This window comes from Cygnus olor, chromosome 2, assembly GCF_009769625.2.
Source record: "Cygnus olor isolate bCygOlo1 chromosome 2, bCygOlo1.pri.v2, whole genome shotgun sequence".
In the NCBI taxonomy this organism is placed as follows: domain Eukaryota; kingdom Metazoa; phylum Chordata; class Aves; order Anseriformes; family Anatidae; genus Cygnus; species Cygnus olor.
The window spans coordinates 48,326,579-48,353,587 of record NC_049170.1 but is presented as its reverse complement, the minus strand read 5'-3'; the positions used below and the strand labels follow the sequence as shown (position 1 = coordinate 48,353,587).

General features: G+C 40.7%; 1 protein-coding gene across 3 annotated transcripts in view; it reads right to left on the bottom strand.

Moving 5' to 3' along the window:
* The window catches only part of SLC66A2 (solute carrier family 66 member 2), a 54,282-nt gene extending 28,397 nt beyond the window's left edge, over positions 1-25,885 (bottom strand). The window contains exons 1-4 of one of the 3 annotated variants that reach the window (XM_040547666.1): positions 25,777-25,885; positions 25,273-25,577; positions 15,937-16,070; positions 11,917-11,970 (exon numbers count right to left, since the gene is read on the bottom strand). In XM_040547666.1, coding sequence (XP_040403600.1) covers positions 11,917-11,970; positions 15,937-16,070; positions 25,273-25,475 — 391 coding nt within the window. In that variant the 5' untranslated portion in view covers positions 25,476-25,577; positions 25,777-25,885. Of the gene's footprint in view, positions 1-11,916; positions 11,971-15,936; positions 16,071-25,272; positions 25,696-25,776 lie in introns of those variants that run through there. The other 2 variants (XM_040547668.1, XM_040547667.1) reach the window with 2 other exon arrangements.
* Between the last annotated feature and the right edge of the window lie 1,124 nt (positions 25,886-27,009).

Genomic DNA, 27,009 nt, shown 5'->3' with positions numbered 1-27,009 from the left:
GACTGCTTTACTGATTACAGCACTTGTAACTGGAGGAGCCAAGTGAAACAGAGCTACCCTGAAACAGAATTTCCCCTTCAACTTCCCAGCTGTTTAGTTTGACCACAGATAAATCCCTGCTTTGACAGGAGCAGTGATTGTTAAGCAAGATGCATTTTTGAATACCACAGGGTTTCTGAACGCCTTGTGTCTACAGTTTAACGTTCCATTAGTCAATTGTCTTCAAGATCTGGAAAGAAAGGTAGCAATAGTAGATTTAAGGTGAGTTTGGTTGCAATGCAGGTAATGCACTCACAAACTGTTCACATTTCCAAGCAGAAGTTTAAGCCCCTCTCATCCCCCTCAAGCTGCAACAAGACAACTGTTTAGTTTCCTGAAGCAACTAGTTCTTATTGAAGATGAAGAATGTGGACTTTTTTTAAAATTAAAAAAAAAAAGCCTACATCATCAGCCAGATCTGTTCTTTATTTGGTTCGAAATGTAATCCCAGGAACAGTTTTCTCAGTACCACTGCGAGAGCAAGAAAGTGGGAGCAAGGAGGTTGGGATAAGCAGGAGGGGGAGTGAGTATCAGGAGGGGAGGAGGAGGATCAGGACTATCTTAGGCAGGCATTGCTGCCAAACGGTTTGGCACTCAGCCACTGCTGGAGGCAAAAGTCTTTGGCTGTTATGCCCCATTATAAATATAATTAGTTTTTAAAATGACAACAACAAAAAATCCAAAGCAAACAGAAGACAGTACGCTGTCAGTGTCTACCAGTTAGATGACTCTGTCACCACAGGTTACAGTCCTTGTTCTCCTGACCAAGCGATGCAGTAATTTGCCTTCCTTTGCCACGTCCTTTACACATCCCTTACTCAGGAGTGCAGGGGATGCAGAAATGACAGCTGATGAACCATAAATAATTAACTGCTGAACAACAGTCTTACCCACAAGTTCCTTGTTAAATTTCTGTGTGCAGTGGCTGTCAAAGGCTGTTCTTTGACAGCCACTGCACACAGAAATTTAACAAGGAACTCGTAGATAAAGATTATCTTAAGCCATTTTGATATTAAGTTTGCTATTTTCCCTCAGTGTACAGTTACATGTTCTACTACATCCCACTCCCAACAGGGAGTGAGAAGTAAGGCATAAGAGAGTAAATAGTGTCTCTGAAGACAAAGTAAGGAATTTAAAGCAAATTAAATTTTATGAAATAACTGCTTTGATTTTTTACATGCCAAAGGGTGAAAAGACTAAAGAAAGCACAGCAATTTAAAACTTCAGAGTAGGCGAGGAGTCATTCCAAGTTTTGCTGGTTTGTATAAATGGACCAAAAAAAAAAGTGTGAAAGAAAGTAGAGAATTTCCAAAAACAGCAACAGTTTTTGGTTTTGTTTTCCAAAGGCTATAAAAATTGGAGATAAGGAGAAAATCCTTTTTCTTCAGGTTTTAAAAGTGGGGTAGGTGGGGGTTGTAGGTGTAAATAAGTAACCCACAGAGGGCAGGAAACCCACAAAGGCTAGTGTGTATAAAAACAAAGCAGTCTTTCTAGTTTAGAAACAGCTACATTGGTCCTGATTCTGATGGGGGGAAAAAAATCCTAAAACTCATAAATCTTCATTGAAGAAAGAGATATTTTGAATATTTAAAATGTTTAATCTCCAAAGCTCTCATCAGGCTTTTGAGCTGCAATAAGTAATAGTAAAAAAGACAGCTTTAAGCAGCTATTAAAAATAAAAAATGTTTCCCTGAAATAATCAGGATCTGTCTTCATTTCTCTAGTTCCTACGCCTCCAAGGAATCCATCCAGGTTGAACAAGACCCCCCCCCCCTTTTTTTTTTTTTTAATCTACAATGCAAGTAAAAATAAATCTGTCAGAACTGAATTCTGGGTTTTGGATTTTTCCCCTTCCCATGGGAGGGAACGTAGGATCCTGATGCAATATGTGTAACGCATACTGATCACAGAGCAGAGCAAAGAGAAATTAGGGCACATAACAAATGCATATGAAAGGAGACATGAAGAACTTCAGAATTACTGGTGGTATGCTTTCCTCCACAAGGAGTAAAACATGCTTATTACTAGCCATGAAAGCATTTGAATGGAGACTGCGTATGCTCTGACTCTCACCATAAATTCATGATTTGCAGAAAAAAAAGCTACCTCATCTGTTACTGATTCAAGAGGATACAGGATGCACCTTCTCAGGAACAGCTAGGTTACATTCTTTCTTCCCCAACCTCACTCAGCATTGTCATCTCCTCACACAGACAGAGTGTATATAATCATTCTAGTAACAAGATAAAATGAAATTTTAACATTTATAACATTTACTCTGAAGAACAGAACTATCTAAAAATTAAAAATATGATTACAAACATTAACTGAGGCCTGTGATTACCAATCTATTATATTAATTAAATCACTGTGCATCTACTGCATAGGTTTAAAGAGTCAAATACTAAATCTAAATAATTACCAACTATTTCACTGGAACCAGACCTCAGAAAGCTTTGTTTGCTTCTGCAAGAACAATTATTTTATTTTTTTTAAGATTTTTCCATAAAAATACCTTATTTATTCAAATAATGGGAAACAATGATTGGGAACTGAATGAACACATGCTTCCCTCTCTGTCTTTGAAGAATGACTGAGAGTTAAAAGAATGAGATAAGAAAAAAGATGAGCAAATGAATTTTACTGAAAATTTATCAAAAATAGATTTTAAAAAAAATACAATATTTTTTTAAAAAGTATGTTCCCACAAAATAAACATGCAATATACTGTAGCTTATTTACAATTTTTTTTAATTTAAATAAGTTATTCTGCAGTTCAATTGAAATCAGTTTTTAAACAAAAACTGTTTGACATAAGTTGCAAGTAAAAGCAATCTAATACATGAACATCTAATGTATTTCTAACATGATAAAAAAATGTAATTTGTCACAGCACAGGCAAAAACTTGTGTTTATTTCATTATGCAAGAGATGGGCAAGTTCTTCTTTCCAGATACATTACAGTGCTATTAATTTGTATGTCTCAACTTTAACATTCATTTTAACTTTTTTTTTTAAACATGCCTCTTAAAAATACTCATGTCTAAACCATTTGTCCTAACATCTGCTGCAATTATCTCTTCTAAAATCATTTATTTAGGGTGCATGTAACAATAAAATGTATCATGCCAGGAGGGAGGGAAGGGAGATGATAATGTACTGCATTTCTTCAAAAGTTGACTGTCATGATGAGACAGAGTACAGGCATAGGAAGAAGATATTTCTTCTAAATTCACTAAATTCAGAAGAAATAGATTTCTTACGTTATCCGAAGTACGACAAACCAAGAGTTTAGCTATTAGCTTCTATGTGTCAGCCAAGTCTGTGCTACTGCAGTGTTCCCATTAAACAGCCATTGCACTGAACACCTAGCTCTATGCTGTTTTCCTTAACGATGCCTATCTCCCCAGCATTTGGGAACAGAGCCTAGGAATAATTCCTAAACAAATTTCTTCTTGCCAGCATTAGTAAGTTGCTCTTCGGACAACCTGTTAATTTGCCAGCATCAAAAGTGACAATTTGGTACTTGTACCAGAGGGGTGCTTGTTTGCCTTTTGCTCTTCAGTATGCCTTGGGCCTGCAGGTTCATAAAAAATAACACAAAAAATAAACATTAATAAAGACAACTGTGAACTCATTGTCTTAAAAGAATAGTTAGTAAGCAAAACTCAATAACAGAGAGGGGGGAGTTTTATGCAATGCAATGCTGATCCTCAGTACCACAGAGCACAGTCAGTATTCATCTCACCAAACCTGAGCGATCTAGATAAAGTCTAATCCACTGCTTAGTTTTCTGGTTTCAGACCTCAGGCATAAAATGGAATTTCCTGCATCTTCTCCCAAAAGCTTACAGCCCGGGGAGACTGGCTAACTGGAGTGTACCAAAGATTTTTCTTCTTTCTTACTTGAAAAATCTACCTAGGGCTTGTAAATCCTTTTCTAGTAAATGTATCTTTGGGAAATCACTGTTTGTAAAGTGGGAGTGCGTAGGGCATGAAGGTGGGAATCTTTCAGTAAAATAAAGTTATCCCTAATCGTTTTCATTCAAGGATAGTCAGTGTAGTGCATCACAAGTTAAAAACATGACACTTGGGTTTAAATAGAAGAGGTCATTTTTTCTTTTTTCCCCCCCCGTGAAACAGCAACAATGCTGCAGTGATACATGCCTTTCAATATCCAGCATAAGGAAATACCTTATTAACATCTTTATTAATATATAAGACCTTCTGAAAAGCAGTCTTAGTAAATGTGTTCCCTATTTCTAGCTTAGCAGAAACTATTAATTTTACATTCCCGGAGCACTTTAAATGACAGAAGGTTAATAAAATGTAAAGGACACAAAATGCAGTGGAAAAAATAGATCAGGCTGACTGCAACAGTAAGTACGGTCCTTTACCATCAGCTCCACATATAGCTCAGTTCATAAAGTGCATTATGCCAGCTCAGACATCCTACTGTCACACAAGCCCCCTGTAACATCACTGCAGTTGGGACCAAGTGAGAGCTGCCACCTAGCTCAGCACTTCTAAGTACCAGACTTTGGGTCACCTCCTTGACCATTACTCCCACTCCATATACTGCAGGGGGTATGGTTATCTTGGCGGACTTATTTCCAACAGACCAAGACAAATTGTAAATGGAAGTAGGAGTCCTGAGCATGTATCAAATGAGCAGCTTTCCAGAGTGACAGCATGTCTGCCTTTCATATCGAGTCTATTTACAAGAATCATCAGCAGAAATTGAGTGCGAGCCATCCCCCCATCTCTTGTACAGGACAGAACTGTTGATGAATTGACCCTGTTGAGGTGTTGAACTGCTGATTCTAAATCACTTATATAAATGCAAAGACAGTGTTCTTTAGAAATACATGAAATTTACATAATATAGATGTGCCTGGATCTATAACAAAACCCTAAAAGTGTGCTGCAGCCAGATTTTTTTCCCTAGAGAGCTGTCTAGCCAATCCATTATGTCTGAACAAAGTTGGGTAACAACACTTCTTTAAGCGTACTTCTTGTCATCCTGTGTTACAAACCACTGAAAAAACAGTGCTACCAACATATCTGTACTAAGAACTAAAAGTACTTCAACTTGGAAGATTTTTTGGAAGTCTGCAGGGAGATTAGTGTCTGTCAACTTGGCCATCATATAGAAAATCCTGGTTTCTTCTCACCTGCCTACTTTGCTTAGAACTGAAAGACATGAGACAGGCAGCAAAGCAAGATATCACGAAAGCTAGACAACTAATTCTCTTGGATTTAAACTTACATTCTACTTTCTTGCATTAATATAGCTGTGCTTTAATGCACTTTCACTGGCAACGTCTGCCCTCTACAGTTCCTGAGCCCTACTAACAGGGTTGAGTGTGTGAAGCATTACCCACAGATGATGAAGGTATGAGTTTGGAAGCACTTATGTCAATGGATTTATACATGTCATGGGATCCCGATGGCAAGTATCTAAGGATGTGAAAGTGCAAGGCTTATATCTTTGCAAGGATGTTTTCAGTCACCTCTGGAAGTTCATGGTGATTGGGATGGGTTCTCAACGGTAGGAAAAAGGAAAAGGAAAAAAAGAAAATAAAAATCACACCCATCTACAATAAAGAGTATCTGTGGAACCAACATGCCAGTCACCCTAACCTTATCGCTAGGAGGATTATGGAAGAAATATGGAAGAAAATGATTCCTCCAATCCATTTCAAAGCACACGAAGGACAAAAAGGCAACTAGTAACAGACAGCACAGATTTACAAAGGGCAAACTGCATTAGAACAACATGATTACCTTATGTTAGGAGATGACTGACTTTAAGGGAAAGAAGAGAGGATTGGATATTGTTTATATTGCCTTTAGCAAAGCAGTTGACAGTCTCCTACAATATGCTTATTAGCAAGATATCAACTGGTAAGTGGACACTAAAGAGTGCAGAAAATTGTCTTGAGCCACCAGGCTCTAGGAATTTTTCCTCTCAATGGAAAAACATACAACTGATGATCAGTTACAAGGCAACCTACTAAGCAATCAATACTAGGGCCAATACTCCCTAATGTTTTGTTAGCAACCTGGATAAGAAGTTCATGAATGATACCAAGTTATGGAGAGTGTTTGATAGACTGGGGGTAGCACTGCTATTCAAAGGGATAGAGATACGAGCTGACAGGAATACCATGAAGTTCAGTGCAGCTGCACACCTGGGTAGTGATAACAACATGCCACAGTACAGCTATAGGGGGCTGCCTTACTAGAGAGGAGGCTTGGGGAAAAGTGGAGGGGAGCCTGGCAAACTGAACAAGAGTCAGTGGTATGCCCTTGTGGCAAAGGCAGCCAATTGCATACTGAACTATACAGTTGAGTAAAAGTGTGTGGCCAGCAGGTGGAAGGAAGTGTTTACTCCTCTCTATTCAACACCCTCGAGCCCCTGTTTGGAATGCTGTGTTCAGTTTTGTGCCCCCAGGTGCAAGACAGACATTGCTGTACTGGAATGAGCTCAGAAGTGGGTCACCAACATGACTAACGGGCTGAGATACAAGGCATACAAGAAGAGACTAAGAGAACTGATTTTTTTCAGCCTCCAGAAGACAAGGCTTCTTGCTGCCTACCACTATTTAATGAGAGTACAGAGAAGACAGAGGCAGGCTCTTCTTAGAGGCACACGGTGACAGGAGGTTGAAGACATGCATTGCAACAGGGAAAATTCCAGTTAGATGGAAGAAAAACTTCCATCACAAGGACAGTCACACTGGCACAGGTGCCAGAAAGGTTGTGGAATCTCCATCTGTGGACACACTCAACACTCACCTGGACAAAACTGAGCAACCTCATCCCATTGGACCAGCTTCAAGCAGGGAGCTGTATCAGATAACCACAGAGGTTCCTTCCACGCCAAATTATTCCATGACCCTTGTTTAAAGAACAAGTCTAACCGTTCTGATTTAGATGTGATCAAGCATGTAAAGGCATGTGACACGCTCAAGACGTAAGCACCTGGAAAAGCTTCTCACATCTCTCTATCAACTGAGGCAGGAGCTTTGCTGCACAGATGTTCCCTAATCTGCAGGATCAGCAGATGAACGGATTGCATTTGAACATTTAGATGTTTCATTTTGAAACTGTAAGCTTAAATTAATTAGTCTGGATCTCACCCCGAAAGAAGATTTTTCAAAATCTGTTTATTCACTATTTCTACAGGTAGCACAACAGGCCTGAAAGCAGGATCAGTCCCTCACAGGTTCCAGGTGAGTGGCTCTGCTCAAGCCTGGGAAACCCGAGAGCACCCTCATGTGGCTGGATGTTGCTATGAGCTTTTCTTCCTCCAGTTAAAATACATACAGCAAAGCAAAATTTAAACTTTATTCACAGGTTTAATTCCCCAACCACACCAAATGAAATGCCCAAGTAGTATCTTAGGTCTCCAGCACAGACCCATAACTGGGTAGAGAAATTATTTTCTAGATGTCTATTTGTTCAACTGCAACATAACTAAGAAGTAACCAAAACTATATATTTTAAATAAGATTCTACAGTTTTCAACATAAGAATTTTCTTATAACAAGTTCAAAATTGCCACTTTATCCTTAGACTCTCCATTTCTGATTTTCATTTTCAATGTTTTCTGAAAAGGATTAAATACTACTGCAGAGAAAGAAGGGGGGAGTAACTGTTCCTACCACACGCAGAACCACAACCAAACTGCCGATGCAGCTGGATGTCATTCCACCAGGCAAAGCAGATCTGTATTCCTGAACAGCTAAAAGGCTATTTTAAGGGGAGGAAAAAAAAAAAAAAAAAAAAAAGCATCCTAGTTTCACACAGAGACACTGTTACAAACCCCTCTCCTAGACTCCCTTCCTAAAAGACCAAAAAAAAGCACTTTAACATGAGTCTAACAAGGGAATGTGTACTCCTGGCAAGAAGGTATTTAACTCCCCTCGTGTCTATTTGCAGTTATGCAGGGACAGAGGCTGTGACAGCTGCATGCCAGCAACAACTGGGTTTTTGTTATGTATTTAATTGCCCAACAGTTGTAAAGGGAATTCAGTAACTACAGACTATGGTGTGAAAGACATACTTTCATTGAAACCAATGCAAAGCCCACATAACTAGCAAAAAGAAACTGTGCTTCTCCACCGCCTGTGGCTCTGCTCAGGCTAGCGAGGCCTAGACAGAGAAGCACGCTGTAAGCACCCGCAGACAACCACATCGCACATCTGCTTGTCTGCCAGCTGGATGCTCCTGTTCGACCCAGACAAATTGAATACTACGACCAGAGGGAGCCAGAGAGCTGACTGAAAAAAGCTTACAGCCTTCACGGCGCACGCGATGTATCAGCTGCGTCCCAGAGTGTGCCGACTCCCAATTTATCACGAGCCAACCAATCCCCTGAGTAAAGTTAAGGGACAAAAGAAGAGGTGAACACGTAAGTTACTTACAGGGCTGTCACGATGACTGTGTAGTGGTTTAACTCAGCAGGGAGCTCAGCACCACACAGCCAGTCATTGCCCCCCCCACGTGGAATGGGGGAGAGAATGGAAAAATGGTAAAACTCATGGGTTGAAATAAAGACAGTTTAATAGGAAATGGAAGGGAAAATAATAATAATTATTATTATTATGATAAAATAATATACACAGCAATTGACGTACAGCGCAATTGCTCACCACCCGCTGATTGATGCCCAGCCAGTCCCCAAACAGCAGCCAACCTGCTCCCTGGCTAACCCCCCCAGTTTTACTTTTCAGCATGACATCAGGTATTACGGAATATCCCTTTGGCCAACATGGGTCAGCGGTCCTGGCTGTGTCCCCTCCCAGCTCCTTGTGCACCCACGCCCAGCCTCCTCGCTGGCAGGGCAGCATGAGAAGCTGAAAAGTCCCTGGCTGAGTGTAAGCACTGCTTCCTGTAAGCAACTGAAAACATCAGTGTGTTATTTGCATTATTCTCATCCTAAATCCAAAACACAGCACCATACCAGCTACTGGGAACAAAATTAACTTTATCCCAGACGAAACCAGGACACGGCGGAAACAGCAGAGTAGCAGATGACTGTGCCTACTTCATTCACATTGCTCTTTTGTCTTCAACACTATGCAGGTTCTAACTCTGAACTTACCTGCACAGACATTTTACATTTTTCACCCAAAGAAAATGTCATTTTAAATATTAACGCAACAGGTAGATCATCTGCATTTCATTTATTTTATTACTGTTGCTTTAAAACTTGTTACTTGGATAACTTTCTGTTTGGGCAAAAAGCAAGGTTCAGGGTTCAACATCACAGAAAGTTTTAAACCCAGCTTCACAGAAGGGAGGAACACTCTTGTCATCTACTGGAAGCGTCCTTCAAAGCGTTTAAATATTTACTTGGAAAATCAAACAAATCACATTCACTTTGGGACTCGTCTGCCATGTCAATGAGACCCTTTGAAACAGTTTCAAACAATACATCTTTGGAGCAATGTCTTGTTTACTGTTTTGCTACTTCTGTGACAACCTCTAACTCTTATTTTACTTCATTTCAGTGAAACAGATTAAGACATTTATCCACAAACTAGATGATTTTAGAGGACCCTTCCATCTCAAATCATTCAATGATTCTATGATTTGTTCTAAAGCACCTCATCAAGAAAAAATAAATAAATCGTGTCCTTAACTTTCACAGTACATTCTCAAATTAATGCTTCAACATCTACAATAATAGTTTTCGTGGACAGCCAAAAAGAATAGGCAGAATGTTTACTATGTAACAAGAAAAAGAAAGTAATACAATGATCTCTGGAGTCTAAAAGCATATTGAAGAATATTTTCAGAAAACCAAAATAAACAGGGAAAAGGAAGAAGCCAATCTCTCCTTCTTGAACAAAATTTTCCTTAAAACTCATTAAAAGACATTGTGAGAACGTCCTCATACCACTTGAGAATACAGCAAATACTCCCCTTAACTACTCTGAGTGAGCTTTCCAAAGCTGTAGCAAACAGCACCTCAGGACACAGCTCACTCAGTTTAATAACCCTCTGCCAGTCAAACTATGACTTATGCTGTGATGTAAAGCACTGTATAGCCCACTTGTACGGCCGCTTGGGCGTACTTTTGCATGTATACTATACACAAATATCTCAAAACATTTCTTACTTTGCACCAGTAAGAATTACGCCATTTGAACAGAGAACAGACTTGCCAACCTATCATTAAACCTCTGAGCATGAGACTACCCTTTTCCTTAGTGATAATGCGATTCATCTCATTATTTTGCTAAGCAGTTCCAAAATGACCTTCAGTCACCATTTATTAACCAAATGTTTCAGATTTAAATCAGTTAGACTAAGATTAAAGGTTTTTTTTTCCTACAAACATCAACCTTTTTAAGCACTTGAATCACCAAGCAATAATTTTTAACAAAAAAAAAAAAAATCAAAAATGAATAAAAGGTCACATTAAGTTACTTTTTTCTGTTTAATTTTAACCACATGAAGCATTTTGAAATAACCCACTCAATTGTATCTAAGAGCAGAGGCAGCTGATTCTAGCTCTGCCGCTGTAAATAAAACATTTCTGAGTATCAGTAAAAGACAACAGGAAGATAGGTGCAAAAACGATAGAATTGTTTAAAGCTTACATTCCATTGGTTAGTGTTGCAAGCCAGTGAAAACCACCACAAACTAGAAAACAGCAAAATAAAGCAGTTTCATAAGAAGTCCAGAAAAAATGTTTTGAAAGCACAAAAAGAAAAGGCACTTTGCAAAACACTGCCAACAAACCAGTTTAAGATGCATTTTGCCCCTAAATCTGAAAGGAGAGGTCCAGAAGATTAATGAAAGGGTCTATTTAACCCTTACAGGTTTGGTCTTACAGTTTCAAGACAGTACTCAGGTTAATGCTTCTCTTTGTGTTTCTCAAAGCTTGCTCAAGTTTAATTAACTTGATAAATATAGAAGTAGAGACTCTTTTGCACCAGGAATACTTTTCTTTACCCTGTATATCTTTAATTGATCCCTTATTAGCTTGAGAATTGCAACAGAGAATAACAAGTATCAGTGTGAGATTCTACATCAACTCATTTTAAACCAATATAAAAGTTGACTTTGGGCAACTTTTGTGTCTGCGGCTGGTATAACTACCTTAACATGATATCCCCAACTAGTTTAAAAAAAATAAATAAAGACCACCATGACTTGACAAAAACTGTCTCCCTAGCTAGTGAGAGCTGAAAACACTACAAGGCTAGTTTGCACCTAATATTTCCTCTTAGACAAATTAAAAGAACGTAGATTCCAATTCTGAAACTGAAAACAATTGGAAGCTCTCAGTTTAGGGCGTTACTAATTACCAAGAAACAATTTTGAGGCTACTCTATAAGAGAGGAACAAGTCACGGAAAAAAAAAAAATCACAAAGACGCAGGCATTTTGCTGAACATCAGATGTTGCGGGAAATTTCTTATCTAGCATTCTGAACAATGCTGAAAGATACTCCTGTATTTTCCATTGTTTCCTCCAGAGGCAGGGCTAGAAGAGGAGGAATATGACTATGAAGATATGGATCCCTGTATCACACAGTATTTTGCTTTTCTACCTTAGGGAAGGAAAAAGAGAAAGATATTATTGAAACACACAATGGAGTGAATTCAACTGCCTTCAAAAACTGATTTCTGAAGCAGAACTGTAAGCATGTTTTCCATTATGTAGGTTAAGAGTGAGGAAGGGAAAATTAAAACAAAACCATGCACCAGGCTTTAGTATGTCACAAAAACGTAATGCAAACGTTTAATATAGAAGTGGATCATGCAAGTGTTTCTAAAAATGGTTACAAAAAGTGGCAAAGCATGAAATAGGTAGTTCAAAAGGCAACTTCATGCAGAGTGAGTTTGGACAGTACATACCCAGATAGGATCTCTTGGGAGGTGCTTTAATTTCTTCATCCTTACTATCTGCAGCTACGTAAAAAAAAAAAGTTGAGGGGGGGAAAAAAAGGAAGGAAAGACAAAATAGACTTGTATGATTAAATGAAACAGTGGGTCTTTTAGTTCAAATTTAGTCAGTTAGTATATTTTGCTTATAAAAAATAAAGGACAAAACAAAACATGACAGAAATTTTAGTCTCCATGCTTTCTCTAATGCTCCCACCCAGTGATATTAAGATAGGGTCGAGCAGCAGGAAGGCCCAGAACAGTCTCAGTGAACATCCCCAACAGCAATTTGCTCAGGGGGAGAAAATTAAGACTTAAAAACAGTGGAACAAAAAGCTTAACTCTCACTTCATATATTTCTCACAATCAGAGAAAACAAGTTGTTAGCCCAAAAACATTGAATATCTACACACATATATAATCAGTTAAGTCAGTACAGTTGCATTACCTCCTGGAAAAATGCTGCTCTAAAATGGTTTCAAAAAGCCTCAGCTCAAGCTACTCATATCAACAAGGACAAAGTAGACCCCATCTGCAATCATTCTGCATAGTAAAATTTTTAATTCTCCTTTTCCTGCCAGTTGAAAACCATGTATTGTGCAAGAGTGCTTTCCAGTGACAAAATCAGAGCTCCTCAAGAGATCAAGATGCTATAATAAGATACAAGTTATAAAGCAGGTTAAGAAAATAAGCAGCCGGAAGGAAGATAAAACTGGACAAATGACCAGACAAAATCATCTTTGTGTAAGACCAGACAACCACAAGTTCTACTTAAGGAGCCTTCACTATCCTGTAAGAAAAAGAGATGTCTAAGAAGCTGTTTTTAACAAAAGTTGCCCACTGGTTTTCAGCAGAGTTCATATACTCAGGGCGCTTGACATCTGGCACAATGCCTTAGGCATAACTGCAACTGAATCTTTGTTGAGAAGAGGGTAAAGGTTTATACTGGGGAAGAAAAGGAAGACCCTTAGTAGAGTGTCACTCCAAGCATATGAAGTCTCTGTCCTGGCCTGTCAACATTTCCAAGAGTGACTAGATGCTTTTAGCAGTCTGTATTTGTGAGCAACTTGCTTCAGCCTCCTGAAAAGGCCTTGATTCTGGAGTCGAGACATGAGTTAGGCACGTGGATTTTGTTTTTCAGTATGTAGCTCTCTACCATGGTAGCATCATTATGACCCAGAAATAATACAGCATTTTGAACACAACCAGCTTTAACAAAATAAACCAGCACTGAACCTTGAGGCTTTCTGTACTGAGTCAACAAGACAGCATAAATACAGCTGGACAGACACCAATTTAAACACCAGCAATGAAGAAGGAAAGCTGTTACCACAACAATGGTGCCTAGAAATCTACATGTAAAACATTCAAGCTTGAATTAAAATGGTGTTAAATAAAGGATAAAAGATGATAAGCTATCATTCATGCCTGTTGACTTCATCTGAGGACTTCTTCACATAAACACTACCTTTCATAGGTAGTAGTCACAGGCAGAAGACAAAACTGCCCTATCATTACAGGGTTTAAAATAAAGTTTTTGTGGTTCTCTTGATGCTTTTTTTATTTTCTTTCAATCCAGAACAGTTAAAAACAGGCTATACAGTCAAGTGTAAAAAAGTAATACAACAATTGGACATATAAAGAGGGCTTACTCTCTTTCCAATCAGTACCTGCAGTTTAAGGCTAAATTTACATATCCAGAACAAAAAGACAGAGAAGACAGCAGCAGCACAAGATGGGCTCTGCCACTTTCAACTTGCTTTCTCTTTGCAGGACTATTAAGTGACCTTACTGTGAGAATAATGAAAACAAAAAAAAGGAAAAGGAAAAGGTAACTCCCACATAGTTCAAGATACACTGATAAAAATACATTAATGTGACTAGGGAGGAAACACAGCATTTGCTAGTAATACAAGAAAGCAGTAAGAACAACTTCACTTTCTAAATATTTTGGATTATTTTGTAGAAACATTCAGAGGGAGGATAGAAATTAAAGGAGAAAAAGATTCAAATCGAAGACCAGCCATATGAGGGATTATAAATTACACTATCATACAGAAATCTTGCACCTTCCACTCAGGATTCTGAAAGGTTCATGAAAAACCACTGACTTCAAACCTAGCTTCCCACTAACCTGGTAAACTATGAGGAAAGAAAGTAAGTACACAGATTTATCAGCTTGTCTGAATCACCATAAAACTTAAGATAAGATTAGAAGTAGGATTAGAAATGCAGATCTCACTCGACATGCTTGAAATACAAACCCTCTTCTGCCTCACTTGAAAGGAGTTTAGTATGCAATTAAATGTTTGTTCTAAGACATCCCATTATAGCTTGCAGAGGGTCAATGTCCTTAGTGTGTCTGTTTTGTCCGGCCTGATGACATTTGAGATTGATTTTTAAGTAAGTGATGAAAAATCATCACACATAAGAAAAGGATTTTAACTGGTCTCAAAGTTTGTGGGAGGATGCAAGTATTCCAACAAAAAGAAATAATTAAGGTCCACAAGTAAAAATCAATCTCTCTAGCTAGTAAAACACGTAACAAGCTGAGTTTCAGGAAAAAGGATCAAATGACACAGCACAACCTTGAGGAGTTTCCATTACCTGGTATAAAAAACTGTATGTCTTTCAGGAAGAGATGTTTAAAGAAGGCTATATACTAAACTGAATAGCCTCCCTTTTTGTCCAAAGGTTACTGAGGGAGCCTGCAAGAGTATGCATAAACGTGCACAAGGATAATTTCACCTCATAAAGTGCAAACAGAGAAACCTTTCTGCCAGTTCATGAAATGCAAGCATTGAGAGGCAGAAAGCATACATATCCCTCCTAAATACTCCCCGAATTTAATTGCTGCTAAATATGGATGAAACTAAGTTTTTAAAACATTCATCCTGCCAGACTAACAATACTGGAGGACACGTTGGCTTTTGTTCAGGAGCTGCAGTGCAGCCCCCCTTCCACATGAATTTACTTAACTGAACAGTTTCACACTACACTCCACAGTGAGCAGGGATGGAAGTAGTTTCCTCAGCTATGAGATATATTACCCTACTGCACAGGCAGTATCCACTGCCTTCTAATGAAGGCCATGAATATCTGGAACTAAATCAGACCCTCGATTTTTAGGGAGTGAAGGAAGAGAACAGATGGAGAGAATAAATCATGCATCCATATTGGTAAAACAACTGCCAAAAAGCTGGTAGTATTAATTCTGATCTTGTTGGTAATAAGCTGTGAAATAAAATGTTGTAAGTCAAAGTCACTCGAGACAAAAAACCAAAACTATCCCTTTCATGTCATTATCCGGGGGAGGGGTGAAAAACAAAGACATTCTGCAGAGCAAGAATATTTGATTAAATAAAGGATAATACTCTGGTCCCAGCTGGAAGTATCAATGCCTAAAAATTAAATAAACAACTATATAAAAATATACGTGAAAGTTCCTGTAACTCCCACATTAAAAAAAAGGAAAAGGTATACAAAAAGACAGTTTTGCATCTCAGATATGACAACACCTCCTGTTTTGATAGCCAATAATTTATTAAGCAGAAAATAAACTCTGTGCAAAAGCAAGTGTTGGCAACTGCAAAATAAGATCTCAGATAATAGTGTATGATCAGGATCTAACTCCCACCTAAGAACACAGTAGAGAATATACTAGAAGAAAATTTCTTATGCAGGACAAGATCTTAAAAAATACCCAGGCTAGCATAACTGCATGACAGCCAGCTCTGTATCCTAGGGCATGATGTGAAACATTAAGAACTCCTACTTCCAGACTGAACCAAGACCCATTTAAAATAAAGCTAAAACATTAAACATTCATCTGGAAGGAAGTGGTTTCAAAAAAAAAAAAAAAGTTCAAGTAGCACTACACTGATTCATCAAGAAAGGAGACTGGGTTGCAATTCAGGCAGAACTTTTGTCCAAAACAAGTGCAATACGCTTTCAGAAAGGTTCATTCTGCAACAACTAGTTCCTGTCACTAACCTGCAAAAGAGCGGCGTTTTATGTTTAGGTCGTTGGACACACGAACTTCAGTGCACAGTTTCAGCATCAGTAACATAGTAATGATCATGATAATGCTTTGCCACAAAAGAGGGGATTCAAAACGCCTTCCAAACCTAAAAAACAAAAACAAAAAACAAAAAGGAAAGGAAAATATATAAAACATCTCAAAGATGACAAATGTTGCATTCAGTTACTTTTCATTCTTTCACCCTAAGCACCTGAAAAAGGAAACCCTAAACTACCCTTACTGTAACAGGTGTGAAAGGTCAGGAAGAAAAAGTCACTAGCTAAATCTAGATGCCCATATAGCAGGCTCAGAGTCACAATCCCCTTACAGGAGTAACAAGGTTGTTGGATAAAACATCCTCCCTGTAGACTGATCCTAGTAATTGTGAAACTAGAAGCTTAAGTTTTTGTTTCTCAAACCAGCAGCAAACCTATTATATTGAAAGGACAAGCAGATTCAACAGCAGTTGAAACGGCACAGAGACTGGAGAATTATGCTGCCCTAAGATCAGCTACATGTTCTCTCCATATACATAGCCCATTGATTTCACAAGGACATCCGTGCAAAACTTCTCTCTCTCAATTTTTTATTGTTGAGGACATTTGTCCTATAAAAAAATACCCACAGCTATTAGCTTAGTAGGATTAACATAACTTCCTCCTATAGAAAAGAAAAAAACATAAGCCTCATGCTTTGTCTGCCTCCAGATATCTGAGCAGCAGGTCAGCAAAACACACCAACTCACTCATCAGGTTATATCTAATTTGGACCAAGGTTTGGGAAAGAAAGAAGTCTAAAAGGTACTAGAACTGAACATTCACACTTTGTCCTTTCTTGCCCTCTCCGCTTCCCCCCAGCCCCAAATTCAATTTCCATTTGCTCACAGATGATGTGTGGTGGGGCCTACTGAGCTTTCCTGAACATAACAAAAAAAGAAAAATTTGGATCGTGGCCAGTCTCTGCTGAAGGGCTTTCTCTTCTATGATCGCATAAGGTTCTGCCACATGAAAACAAGACCCTTCAGTGAAGGCTCATGACTCCAAGTTTCTCTTCCTGCATTGTTTGATGGAAGTTCCGCAATCCTCACCAGACACGCTTCTTAAGTGGATTAGGGGTAAAAGGTGGAAGCTTTTCACATGCAGCCCTCAAAGGGTATTAGATTAACAATAGGAAGGCTACACAACCCACGGAGCTGCTGAGGACGGAGATGCTGAGAATGGTGAATACACATCGCTGTACTCCCCAGCTCCTTCAGCCTGCACCATGTTACACGGGCCTTCCAAGATCCCTGACAGCAGTTACTAACGCCTTTCTCCAAGCACATCACGCTGCCAGAGAACTCAGCTATACTGCCATCTGCAACCATGTCCAAGGCCACGATAACCGCCTCTGGACAGTGCCTATGGTAAAAGATAATTTCTTATGCCTGGGCTAGTTCAGTGGCAGAGCTCTGTTGGTAAAAAAAAAAAAAAAAAAAAAGTTAGGTCATCATCACACTCTCTTACATGATACTGAATTTACACTACAACCATTCCAACAGAGAGACATTTTTTTTCTTGTTATGAACCAACTGATAAGGGACAGGAGACCAGCTTCCTTGGAAATCTTCCTGTACAGAGCAGCCAACCAGCCCACACCAAGGAAAATGACTAAGTATTCCCTGCCCAATGGCACAGCCAGAAAACTACAACGCCTTGAGCCTCCACATCATCGTCAAAGATGCCACTGGAAGAGTAACAGTGACACATACTTCACTAGTATATAGAAGTCCGACCCTTCCTTCTACCATCAGTGGATTTGTGGTGGGCCCCGACAGCCAGTATCTTAACACATTTGGAGGACCTCACGAGGAAGGAAGTAAAGAACACAACTGATACATATAACTGCAAGCACAGAGTGCTCTGGCTTTCACTGCGCTGGGAAAAAATGTAAGGTAGAAGGAACAAAAGTTGGCCCAGTCTATGTCCCATGCCCATGATACCAAAGCTCATGCAGCCTCTGTTGCTGACTGGCCAACGTCCCCTGAACCACTGGAATTTACTGCTGTTGTATTTGTCTCCTATTCAGGGAATGAGGAAAAACTGGCTAAAACTTAGTTAAAATTAACACACAGCTAAAACTTTTTACGCCAAGCTTAGAAAAACCCTCTCCAATTACAAATACACTTGCATGTAAAATCATAAGGTATTTAAGAGGGGCCGAGCTAGCAGTGCAATGAGCTAGAAACTATTATGATGGTAAATCCAGCACAGGTTGCTGCAAGGTTAGTTTCTCCCTGCTGATGAGACTATCGGTGATTCAGTAATGGCTGTGTGACAAATGCATGGCTTAGAGTACAAACATCCACCCACTACAAACACACATAAGCACGGCCACCTGCTGTCTCGTAACAATTTGCCGTCACTACAGCCTTAACGTAAATGAGACTGGAAGTATTACTGCACATCTTCTCTCTCTTTAACAATTAAAAAAGCACATCAAAACTCTCAACACACAAGAACTGTTCTGTAAACCAGAATTGTGAAGATTCTTAGTAAAAAAAAACCACACACACACACCACTCCAAGCTGCTTGCTCTACTTCACGCTGATATTAAGATCTGCCAAGGCAAGATTCCTCAAACCAGCTTGACCTAGGAGCACTACAAGATGCAAGCACCGCTGGGAGAGCAAGCTGTCCCCACGTTCTGTTTGCTCAGGATGCTTTCCTTTCTGTCCAGCAGATGTTATTCTTGCCTTTGTCAAGGCAGAAGCTGGGAGGGGAGGAACACTGAAGTAGACTAAGAGAGAAAGATGGAGAGCCTTAGGATACTAGAAGAGGTTCATAGAAAATAACACCTGTGAAGCCTTGGGGATGACACCATTATTCTGCATTTTCACCCTATGACTACAGCGTTACGTGACGATGCAATCAACCATGACATTTGCAATATTCAAAGACCTCATACTTCAAATGTTGGACTATGTACAGACAAAGTTTTTCACTGTAAAAATACTGTTAACAACAAAAAGAACTAGTACTAGTTATGTGTGTGAAATAAAGAAGAGGGTAGGGTCTTACATTTTATTAGTATTTCAACAGCCTTAAAATAATTAATGCGTAGTCAGGTGATGAAGACAAGAGGAGGAGACATTCAAGCCACAGCAGAAACTAACTAGTCATCGGGAAAACTACGTAATTCCATCAGTATGCCTCAATTCTACTGCAACAATCCTGTTAATCCAGTCCTGTGAAAAAGAAGCCCAAAATACATTAAACAGTATCTCTTTTCCTAAAACATCTCTCAAAAAGAAATTGATTGCTGTTGGTGCAGCCAGATCACCACCATCCCGACCGCACTGTTTCCTCCTATGCTCACGGCCACCATTCCAGCTTCCAGCTGCTGTCTGCTATCCCCAGCAGCGCCCAGTCTGGGGCAAGGCTTTCTCTTTGTGCTGTGCCCCTACACAGGGCCATCACAGCACTGCCTTAGCCCACAAAGGCAGTTCTACTCACTGCGATAGTAGAAACCACCAAGCAACCAAAGCTACCACAGGCTTCACCACCCTGGATCAACTTTTCCAACTCTTTGGGAAGTTAAAGATCCTAAACAAGATGGAAAGCATGCAGGACACTGTATGCCACCACCTGGGCACTGGAAAGGCATACAATGCCTTTCTTAAAAGACAGCCCACACAATCACAGAATGTAATCAGCAAGAAGCTCAAGAAAGAAACTTGTTTAAAAACAGGATTTCTTTATGTGAGCTCCTCCTTGACATGTAAACTTCCAGGACATTACAGAGCACCCAAAACAAGCTTACCACTTGGGCATACAAAATCCTACTTTACCTTTACTCTCTGTACAGAACAGCAGTGCATTTTGTACTTGGCATTTAAAAGGAGGAGGAGGAATTGCGTAGCACTTTTGCTCTCAGCACCTGAGCAAGACTCCACTAGCAGACCACAGGTAAAGCAATCTCTCAAAGTTACATTTATAGCATCATCTCACCCTCCCCGTATGGAAAAAGCTACCAGTATTCATTTTAGTAACAGAAGTCTTAAAAGTTTCTCCTTCCCACAGTACGTCCTACAGACCCCACTGGCCTACTACCTGAAGTCAAAGCAACACCCAACATCAGGACCTGATCCACAAGTGGCACTGTAGGTGTTGCAGCAAAATAAACATGTAGGAGCCTACCCCATCCAAAAGCAAGTCCAGCACCTTCCTACAGATGACCTCCAGCTGCATACCTGTCTCAGTAAGCCTGTTAGTAACAGGAAGCTGATTCTACAGACTCCAGCAGAGAGCTCTCAATTCTACCGGCACCAGCTTTCAGAACCAAGTTTGTTTCAGATGAACTGATGTGGAATGGGTAGGGGGGACACCTTTGCTCAAAAGTAATAAAAAAAAAAAAAAAAGTAAAAAATTCAGTAGTTTCCGCCTTTTCCCTTACTGTCAGAACTTGTTTCCAGAGTTTGCCTTAAGGCAACACTTTTGCAAGAACGACTCAAAACTTGGAAGGTTTTGTGTTACTTTCTGTTGTTTGGATTTCTCTGACGTTACTGCATGAGGCTTAGGCCACTGGCCAACAGAATTGTATCTCAAAACTCACGGAAAGAAGATCATCTTCCTTAAAAAATATACAAGTTATGTTATACTACTGTATGAAGCATTTTATTGACTGCACAACCGAAAAAAGTCCAAAGCCCTCTGGAAACAGCAGGAAGCTTTTGGAAACAGCAGGAAGCTTTTGGCTGAACTTTCCCAAGATACAACTAAAATGCCTACTGCTGACTTCTAGGGAATCTGTAGTTCTTTTTCCTCCAGCTATTTATTTATTCTGGTTTTAATAATATAAGAAACCGTAATTTATTTCATTATAAGCTCTGTTTTAAACAAAAGAAGGGAGGCAATGAAGGCAGGGAGAGAGAACTCTCGCAAATTCTTCTGCATGCTCCACTCCCAACTGATTACACAACTCTTCACCTTCTTATTCCTGTTCTCGATCACAGGAATTCAAAGCTAGTCAGCTGGCAAACTGAAGGGCAGACGAACCAAGCAGGCATGTTCATCTTTGTCACCGCTGTGTTCAAGTGCCACAGTGAGCTCTGACGCTGGCAGCCAGCCCTCAACTTCAGAACAGTATAAGACAACTTCACCAGATCATTGACCACCCCAAGCTCAAGCACCAGTAAAAACGCTTATCCCTTGGATATTTTACCAACTGATCTAGAACAAGAAATCAGAGCTAACTCTAGCAAGTACAGTAAGAATCAGCTAACAAAAATGGTACTGAAGTGCTTTATCAAAAATACAGAGGAAAATAAATTGACAGCAGACTTTTTGGAGCTTGTCATAGGTTTTTATGTGTAGCAGAACTAGGAAGGCAGTGAGTTTTGTACTGCCTCTTCATCTTTATCCACAGCGCAGACCTTCTCCAAGCCAACCAGCCCCGAAGCTGAACTGAGTGGAGAGTCAGAAACGATGATCTATGGGGTCTGAAGAAGACAGATAGGAGAAGCAGCACTGACAAAGGCAGAGGACAAGAGCAAAGAAGCAGCTGATACTGACAATCGATTGCAACAAGCAGCTACCCTGACGCCCCAAAGTAAGCGCTGATTTGAAGCATTATATAACTGTGTAACAACAGATTATTATTATGAAAACAAAACTAACTTTATAATGTCTAGTCACAGCACAAAATCTACTTTTCACATTAGCAAATGGAGACCCCACTGTGTGATGCTGTGGGCACAGACTGTCTATTTTTGATATTTTTTTTAATCCTCTTTAAAAGGGACAAAGACTTAACAGGCTGCCAACACATTAGACCAAAAGTTTGCAAACCCAAACTTCTACTTTCTTTTTCCTAAACGAAAGCCATGTATGCATAAACAAAGTGAAACGGACTCATGCACGCTGCTATCCGTGTGCGGTTTTCATTTTTGCAGGCCAGTCCTCTCCCACTGCTTTTCCATGAAAGTCTGGCATAAAGCTCACTACTGGAACAGACAAGGCCAAACACACCAAAGCGAAAGCAGAACTCTCTTTCTAAAGATGAAGTTTTGAGATACTCTGAAACAGAGAAGCATGAAAAGTGGTTTAGTAGATAACGTGTTACCGTCATCACCAGCAAACGTACACTCTTCTCTTTGAACAAGCCATGAAACTAAGGGTTTAGGTGGGAGGAAGATGAGGAGAAGAAGCATTGTACTAAGTCCTCTGACTTTAAAAATTGCTTACCATTAGAAACAGTGTAATCAGAGGAGAAGAAATTGAAAAGAGGTAACTGGAATCAGGATTGTTATCTTTGCTCTCAGAAGTGCTTTGTTCATTAGCTACCACCACAGTGCTACCACTCCACCTACAAAAATATGCCAAGAAGAATTGGAAATAAATACTCTATTTGGAGAGGAGGTCAAACTCCATGACAACATCAGAGGGAGAGGAGTAGCGTTCTAGGAATGCGTGGAATCTGCCCATTCACAAATAGGAAATGAGGGAATTGTCCCAGAGCTTAAGTGAACAGGCAGAGTAGAGCCAGAGGGGAGAGGTGGGACTGGATGCCTGGACATCTGTTATGACTGACACAGATACAGAAAGACCAGCACACAGAAGAATGAAAACACATAGTAAACACGGCATAAAAGGCAGGAACTGTCTGTTCCTGTCGTGTATGGATCGAAAAAATGTGACATTCAGCTCTGTGACCCTTGTGTTTACGAAAAATATATGAAATTAAGGAAAATCTGGAAGTAACAACAGAAACAATCAGCAAATTAGAGAAATGTCTTTGACGTCAAAATATAAACAAACAGCCATCCTAAGAAATAATTAGAGCCTGCAAAGCAACACAATTAGAACCTGAGAGTTTTTAAAGACTACCATTTTAAGTACTTATTTTTGGATCAGGGTGGAGGGGAAGTCAGGAAGGATGAATCTGGCACATACATGGTAACAAAGTAATGAAGAGAAACTAAAAACAATTGAAAATAACAGCCAAATGTCACTGAAGATTTCAAAAGAGAGACCTGTGTTAAGGTCTGGATTGATTTGCTAAAAAGAAAGAGGACTAGTCTTATCAACTGGTACTTTGAAAGTCAGATTGGGGAAAATTATATGCAAAACAAAATAAACAGCTCTGTTCAAGCACAAGAATGGATCAAATTATTCAATAAATTTAAAATCAAACATACCAAAACCTTCTAATTCTCTCCAATAACATATATGATTAAAATAATTCTGATGCTTATGTCACATTACCTAGAGTGCTGCATCCAAGACAAGGTACATAATATCATCAGCTACAGATGACACTAAGCAATTAACAGAAAAATCGTTTTGCCAAGTTGCTCTATAGGTGCATTTAAAACATGTTCCAATAAATCTGAGGCTCTTGCTCTGCTATCTTACTTTAATCAACCATATGGCCAAGGACAATATCCACCCTCAATACCGTATTTGTGACTTACTAGTGTTTATTGTGGACTAGTAGGGATGCCTAATCTTTACAAGTAGAGAAACTAAATATTGTCTCTCCGTGAACACTGAATTATCGTTATGCAAGTCTTCTTTCCTGTCTTTTAGCTAAATAGAAATAGAAAGAAACACTTCATTATAAGCATAGATAGAAATGTTTCTGCAGGCTCATGCCTACACTATAACCCTGTGGAAGTGGCTGTATCACAAGCCAGCAGCATCCCTTATGCTCCTGCTGTAGCCATGCCAGATATGTCTATGTATATGTATGAAGCCATTCAGTGTCACTGACGAGCTCTGAGATGACCAGAGCGCACACAGAACTACTATGTGTCAAGGAGTAATACTATCATATAGCTTAAATACATGCAGCAAAAAATAAAATAAAAAATAATTATAAAAAAAATAAATCACATAACCAATGTAACTGCATTTTCTCTCTTTTCAAATGCTGACAAAGCTTTTAAGGTTAATATCAAAAAAAAATTTCACTACTCACAGTATTTATTCCTGTGCACAACTCTTAATGAGATATACTTAAAATCAACTCAAAATAAGATTTTTCAGTTCTTCCATACTCCATATCTCATTTAACAGATGCACTCTCTTGGGTTACCTAGGAACTGCCAGCATCTCCATTCAGCCGTAAATCCTTTGTATATTTCAGCTTCCTCAATAAAACAACAACAAAAAAAATCTTTAATTTCTCCCCTCCTGTCAGCTCCTCTACTTTCCTTTTGCTTTTTCCAACACCTATTCCATACACTTCTCCTGCAAATGCTTTTTCCCCAAGAAAACAGAGTTCCAATGCAACAAGTAGGTCTGATCTAGTGATGATTCCTCAGTTCAACTGCTAGCTATGGTCTCAGGAGAGGGTCCACTGTTTTCCCTGCTCTAGTGCAGCACTGATTTTGCTGAAGAAGAATCCAGAAAGCTGCATATACTTAAGGAAGTAGCGAAGCTTTTAAAAGAAACTGGAAACGAACAGAAGGAAGTAGCTTGTTATCTATCAGTCCTTTGCAGACTACGAAGCGCTATTTTAAGTCAAAATATTCTTAGAATAACTGTTCTTAGTTGCAGTCATTTCCCAGACTTCCTCATCATTGGTTTCTCAAATATGTTACCAATGCTGCAGCATCTACATTATTAGAAGTAACAAGGAATGTTAAGTTAATAAAATTTATTCCTGGAAATCATGCACGCCCTAATAAAACATTCTTTGTTCAACAGCACAAGATCAAACTATGAAAAAAAAACGTGCCTTTAAATATTGAAAAGTATGTTGGAAACAGGAAGAATGTGCTTTGAAAAACAGCCCACCATTTTCCTGCTTATCAAATTACGATGCTTTCATCTGTGGAGCTCCGGAAGTGAACCTCCTCTGAAGCCAGCTGGCATCTCAGGAAAATGCAGGAACATCTGGCAAGCGTCCCAGCAACTTTAATACCTACTAGATGTTAAAACAAGCGCGCAGGACTGGGGCCTTCACTCAAAGAACAGAGCTGGAGGGAAAGGGAAAGATAAAAGAGCAAGAAAAAATGTCTGACTTAAAATAAACCATTTTTATTTACCAATGAGTCAAAAAATGTTGTGTTTGGAACACCAGAAGACTAGTGATCAGATCTGGCAAGGTCAACACGCAGCATTCCTGTGCCCAGTTCATTTCACTCGGCGCAGATTCAGCCGCTAAGGGCAAAACAGGTTTTTGATGTTGAAGAGAGGGGAAGAAAAGTCCATAAATGGTATTATTTCCTCGAATATTCTAAATCAGAGCTTGGAAGTCAGAATACGAGCGCGAAGGCTTAGAAGCGTGGAGATCCACGCCCGTACGTGCAAAACCCACTCACCAAAAGAGGATCCGCAGGATGTTTGCCACCAGCAACACCAGGCAGACGTAGGTGGAGAAGCCCTCGGCGTTCTGCGTCCGCCTGATGTCCCTGTACTGCGGGATGTAGGGCACCACGCCGCCGAACACCATGGCCCCCGCGGCGCCCCACGCCACCAGCTGCCGCACGGGCACCAGCAGCCACTCCAGGCCGTCCGTCTCCATGGCGGGGGCGGGCAGGCGGGCCGAGCCGCCGCCGCTTTCAGCCACTCGCCTCGCCGGGACGCGGCGCCGCCGCCACCGCGGCCTCCCTCGGGCAGCCGGGACCTGGCGGGGGGAGACGGGAGGCGTGAGCGCAGCACCGACGACGGGCGAAGGGGAGCGGGGCGGGCAGGCGGCCCCGCGCCCCTCCGACCGCAGCCCCGCCAGACCGGTTCTCGGGCGGGGCCTCCCCCGCCCCTCCCGCACGCCCCAACCGCCCCCGGCCGGCGGCTCACGCCCGCCCGCCGCCGCCGCCGCCGCCGACCTGCTCGCCGCGCTGCGGCCCCCGCCATGGCCCCTCCGCTCCCGGCACCGGGCCGCGAACCGGCGGCAGCGGCGGGGCCCCGGCAAGCCCCGTGACGCCGCGGGGACCGGCAGCGCCTCCGCCAATGGGCGGCGAGGCCGCCCCGCCGCCTGTGCGCGCGCGGCCGCCGGGGCTGCGGCCGCCGTGAGGGGAGGCCGGGCCTGAGGGAGGGCTGCCCGCCGGTGCCCTGGGAGGGCAGCTGTTGTTAACGTAAGTACCGGTGTTTTGAGAAAACCCCGTGAAATTGTTTTGAGGAAATACGTATCGTGAAGCAACAGTTTATCCCTACAGAAGAAGCCCCACAGGCTGGCTCCAGTGCTCCATCTTAGCTCCCAGAATAAATTCAGGGCGTTTTGAAGCCATTTAAGTTCATTTAAGATGAAAATGTAAGGGTAAAAATAATAAATCATCAACACATTGCTGTTTGAGCATAGCTCAGATCTGGTCACTTAAAAAGGTCCTCATTGTTCAGGAATTAATCTAGTCACGTAAGCTAAAATGATTACCGATGCCAGGCTGGGTAACAGGTGCAATGACAGGTTGGCTTCAACTCCTCAAGCTGCTGAGCCACACAACAGCTTGTGCCAGCACAGGGGGGCACTGCTCAGGTGTCAGAATAAGCAGCTGAATATCCTCTGGCAGCAGGGCCAACCTAAGGTGCTCCCTGGCTAAGCACAACATACAGCCTGGCACACGGAATATCCCACCACAACAGTCCCAGCAAGGCTCTGATAGGAGAGTCCTGCAGAGAAAATCTACAGCTTGGGAGATAACAGCTGGTTTTAAACATTGCCTCACCGAAGAAAAGTTGAGCAGCCTACAGGCCTGGGTTCAGCCGGATGAAGGTGTTCAGCCTCGTAAGGGTTTACATCCAACTACTTTTCTATTTATCCAATAGTTAGGAACTTTGAGGGAGCTCAAAAGGACCACTGCGCTGGTGTAAAAGCAGAGCCTACCATGGAAACAGTACTGCTACACTGCCAGAAATCAATCTGAGTGAACTGCAGACAAAAATAGGTGTATTTAGTTTTTCCTATGGACTGGCAAAGTTCCCCCTTCAAAATATACATCTCTAACTATCTATATCTTTCATTTGGTAGAACTGTATTACCCATTCAGAAAACAACAGCAGACAGGACGCTTCACACCAGGTCTGTGAAGACTAATATTAATCTTCTATGATAACATGCTGTA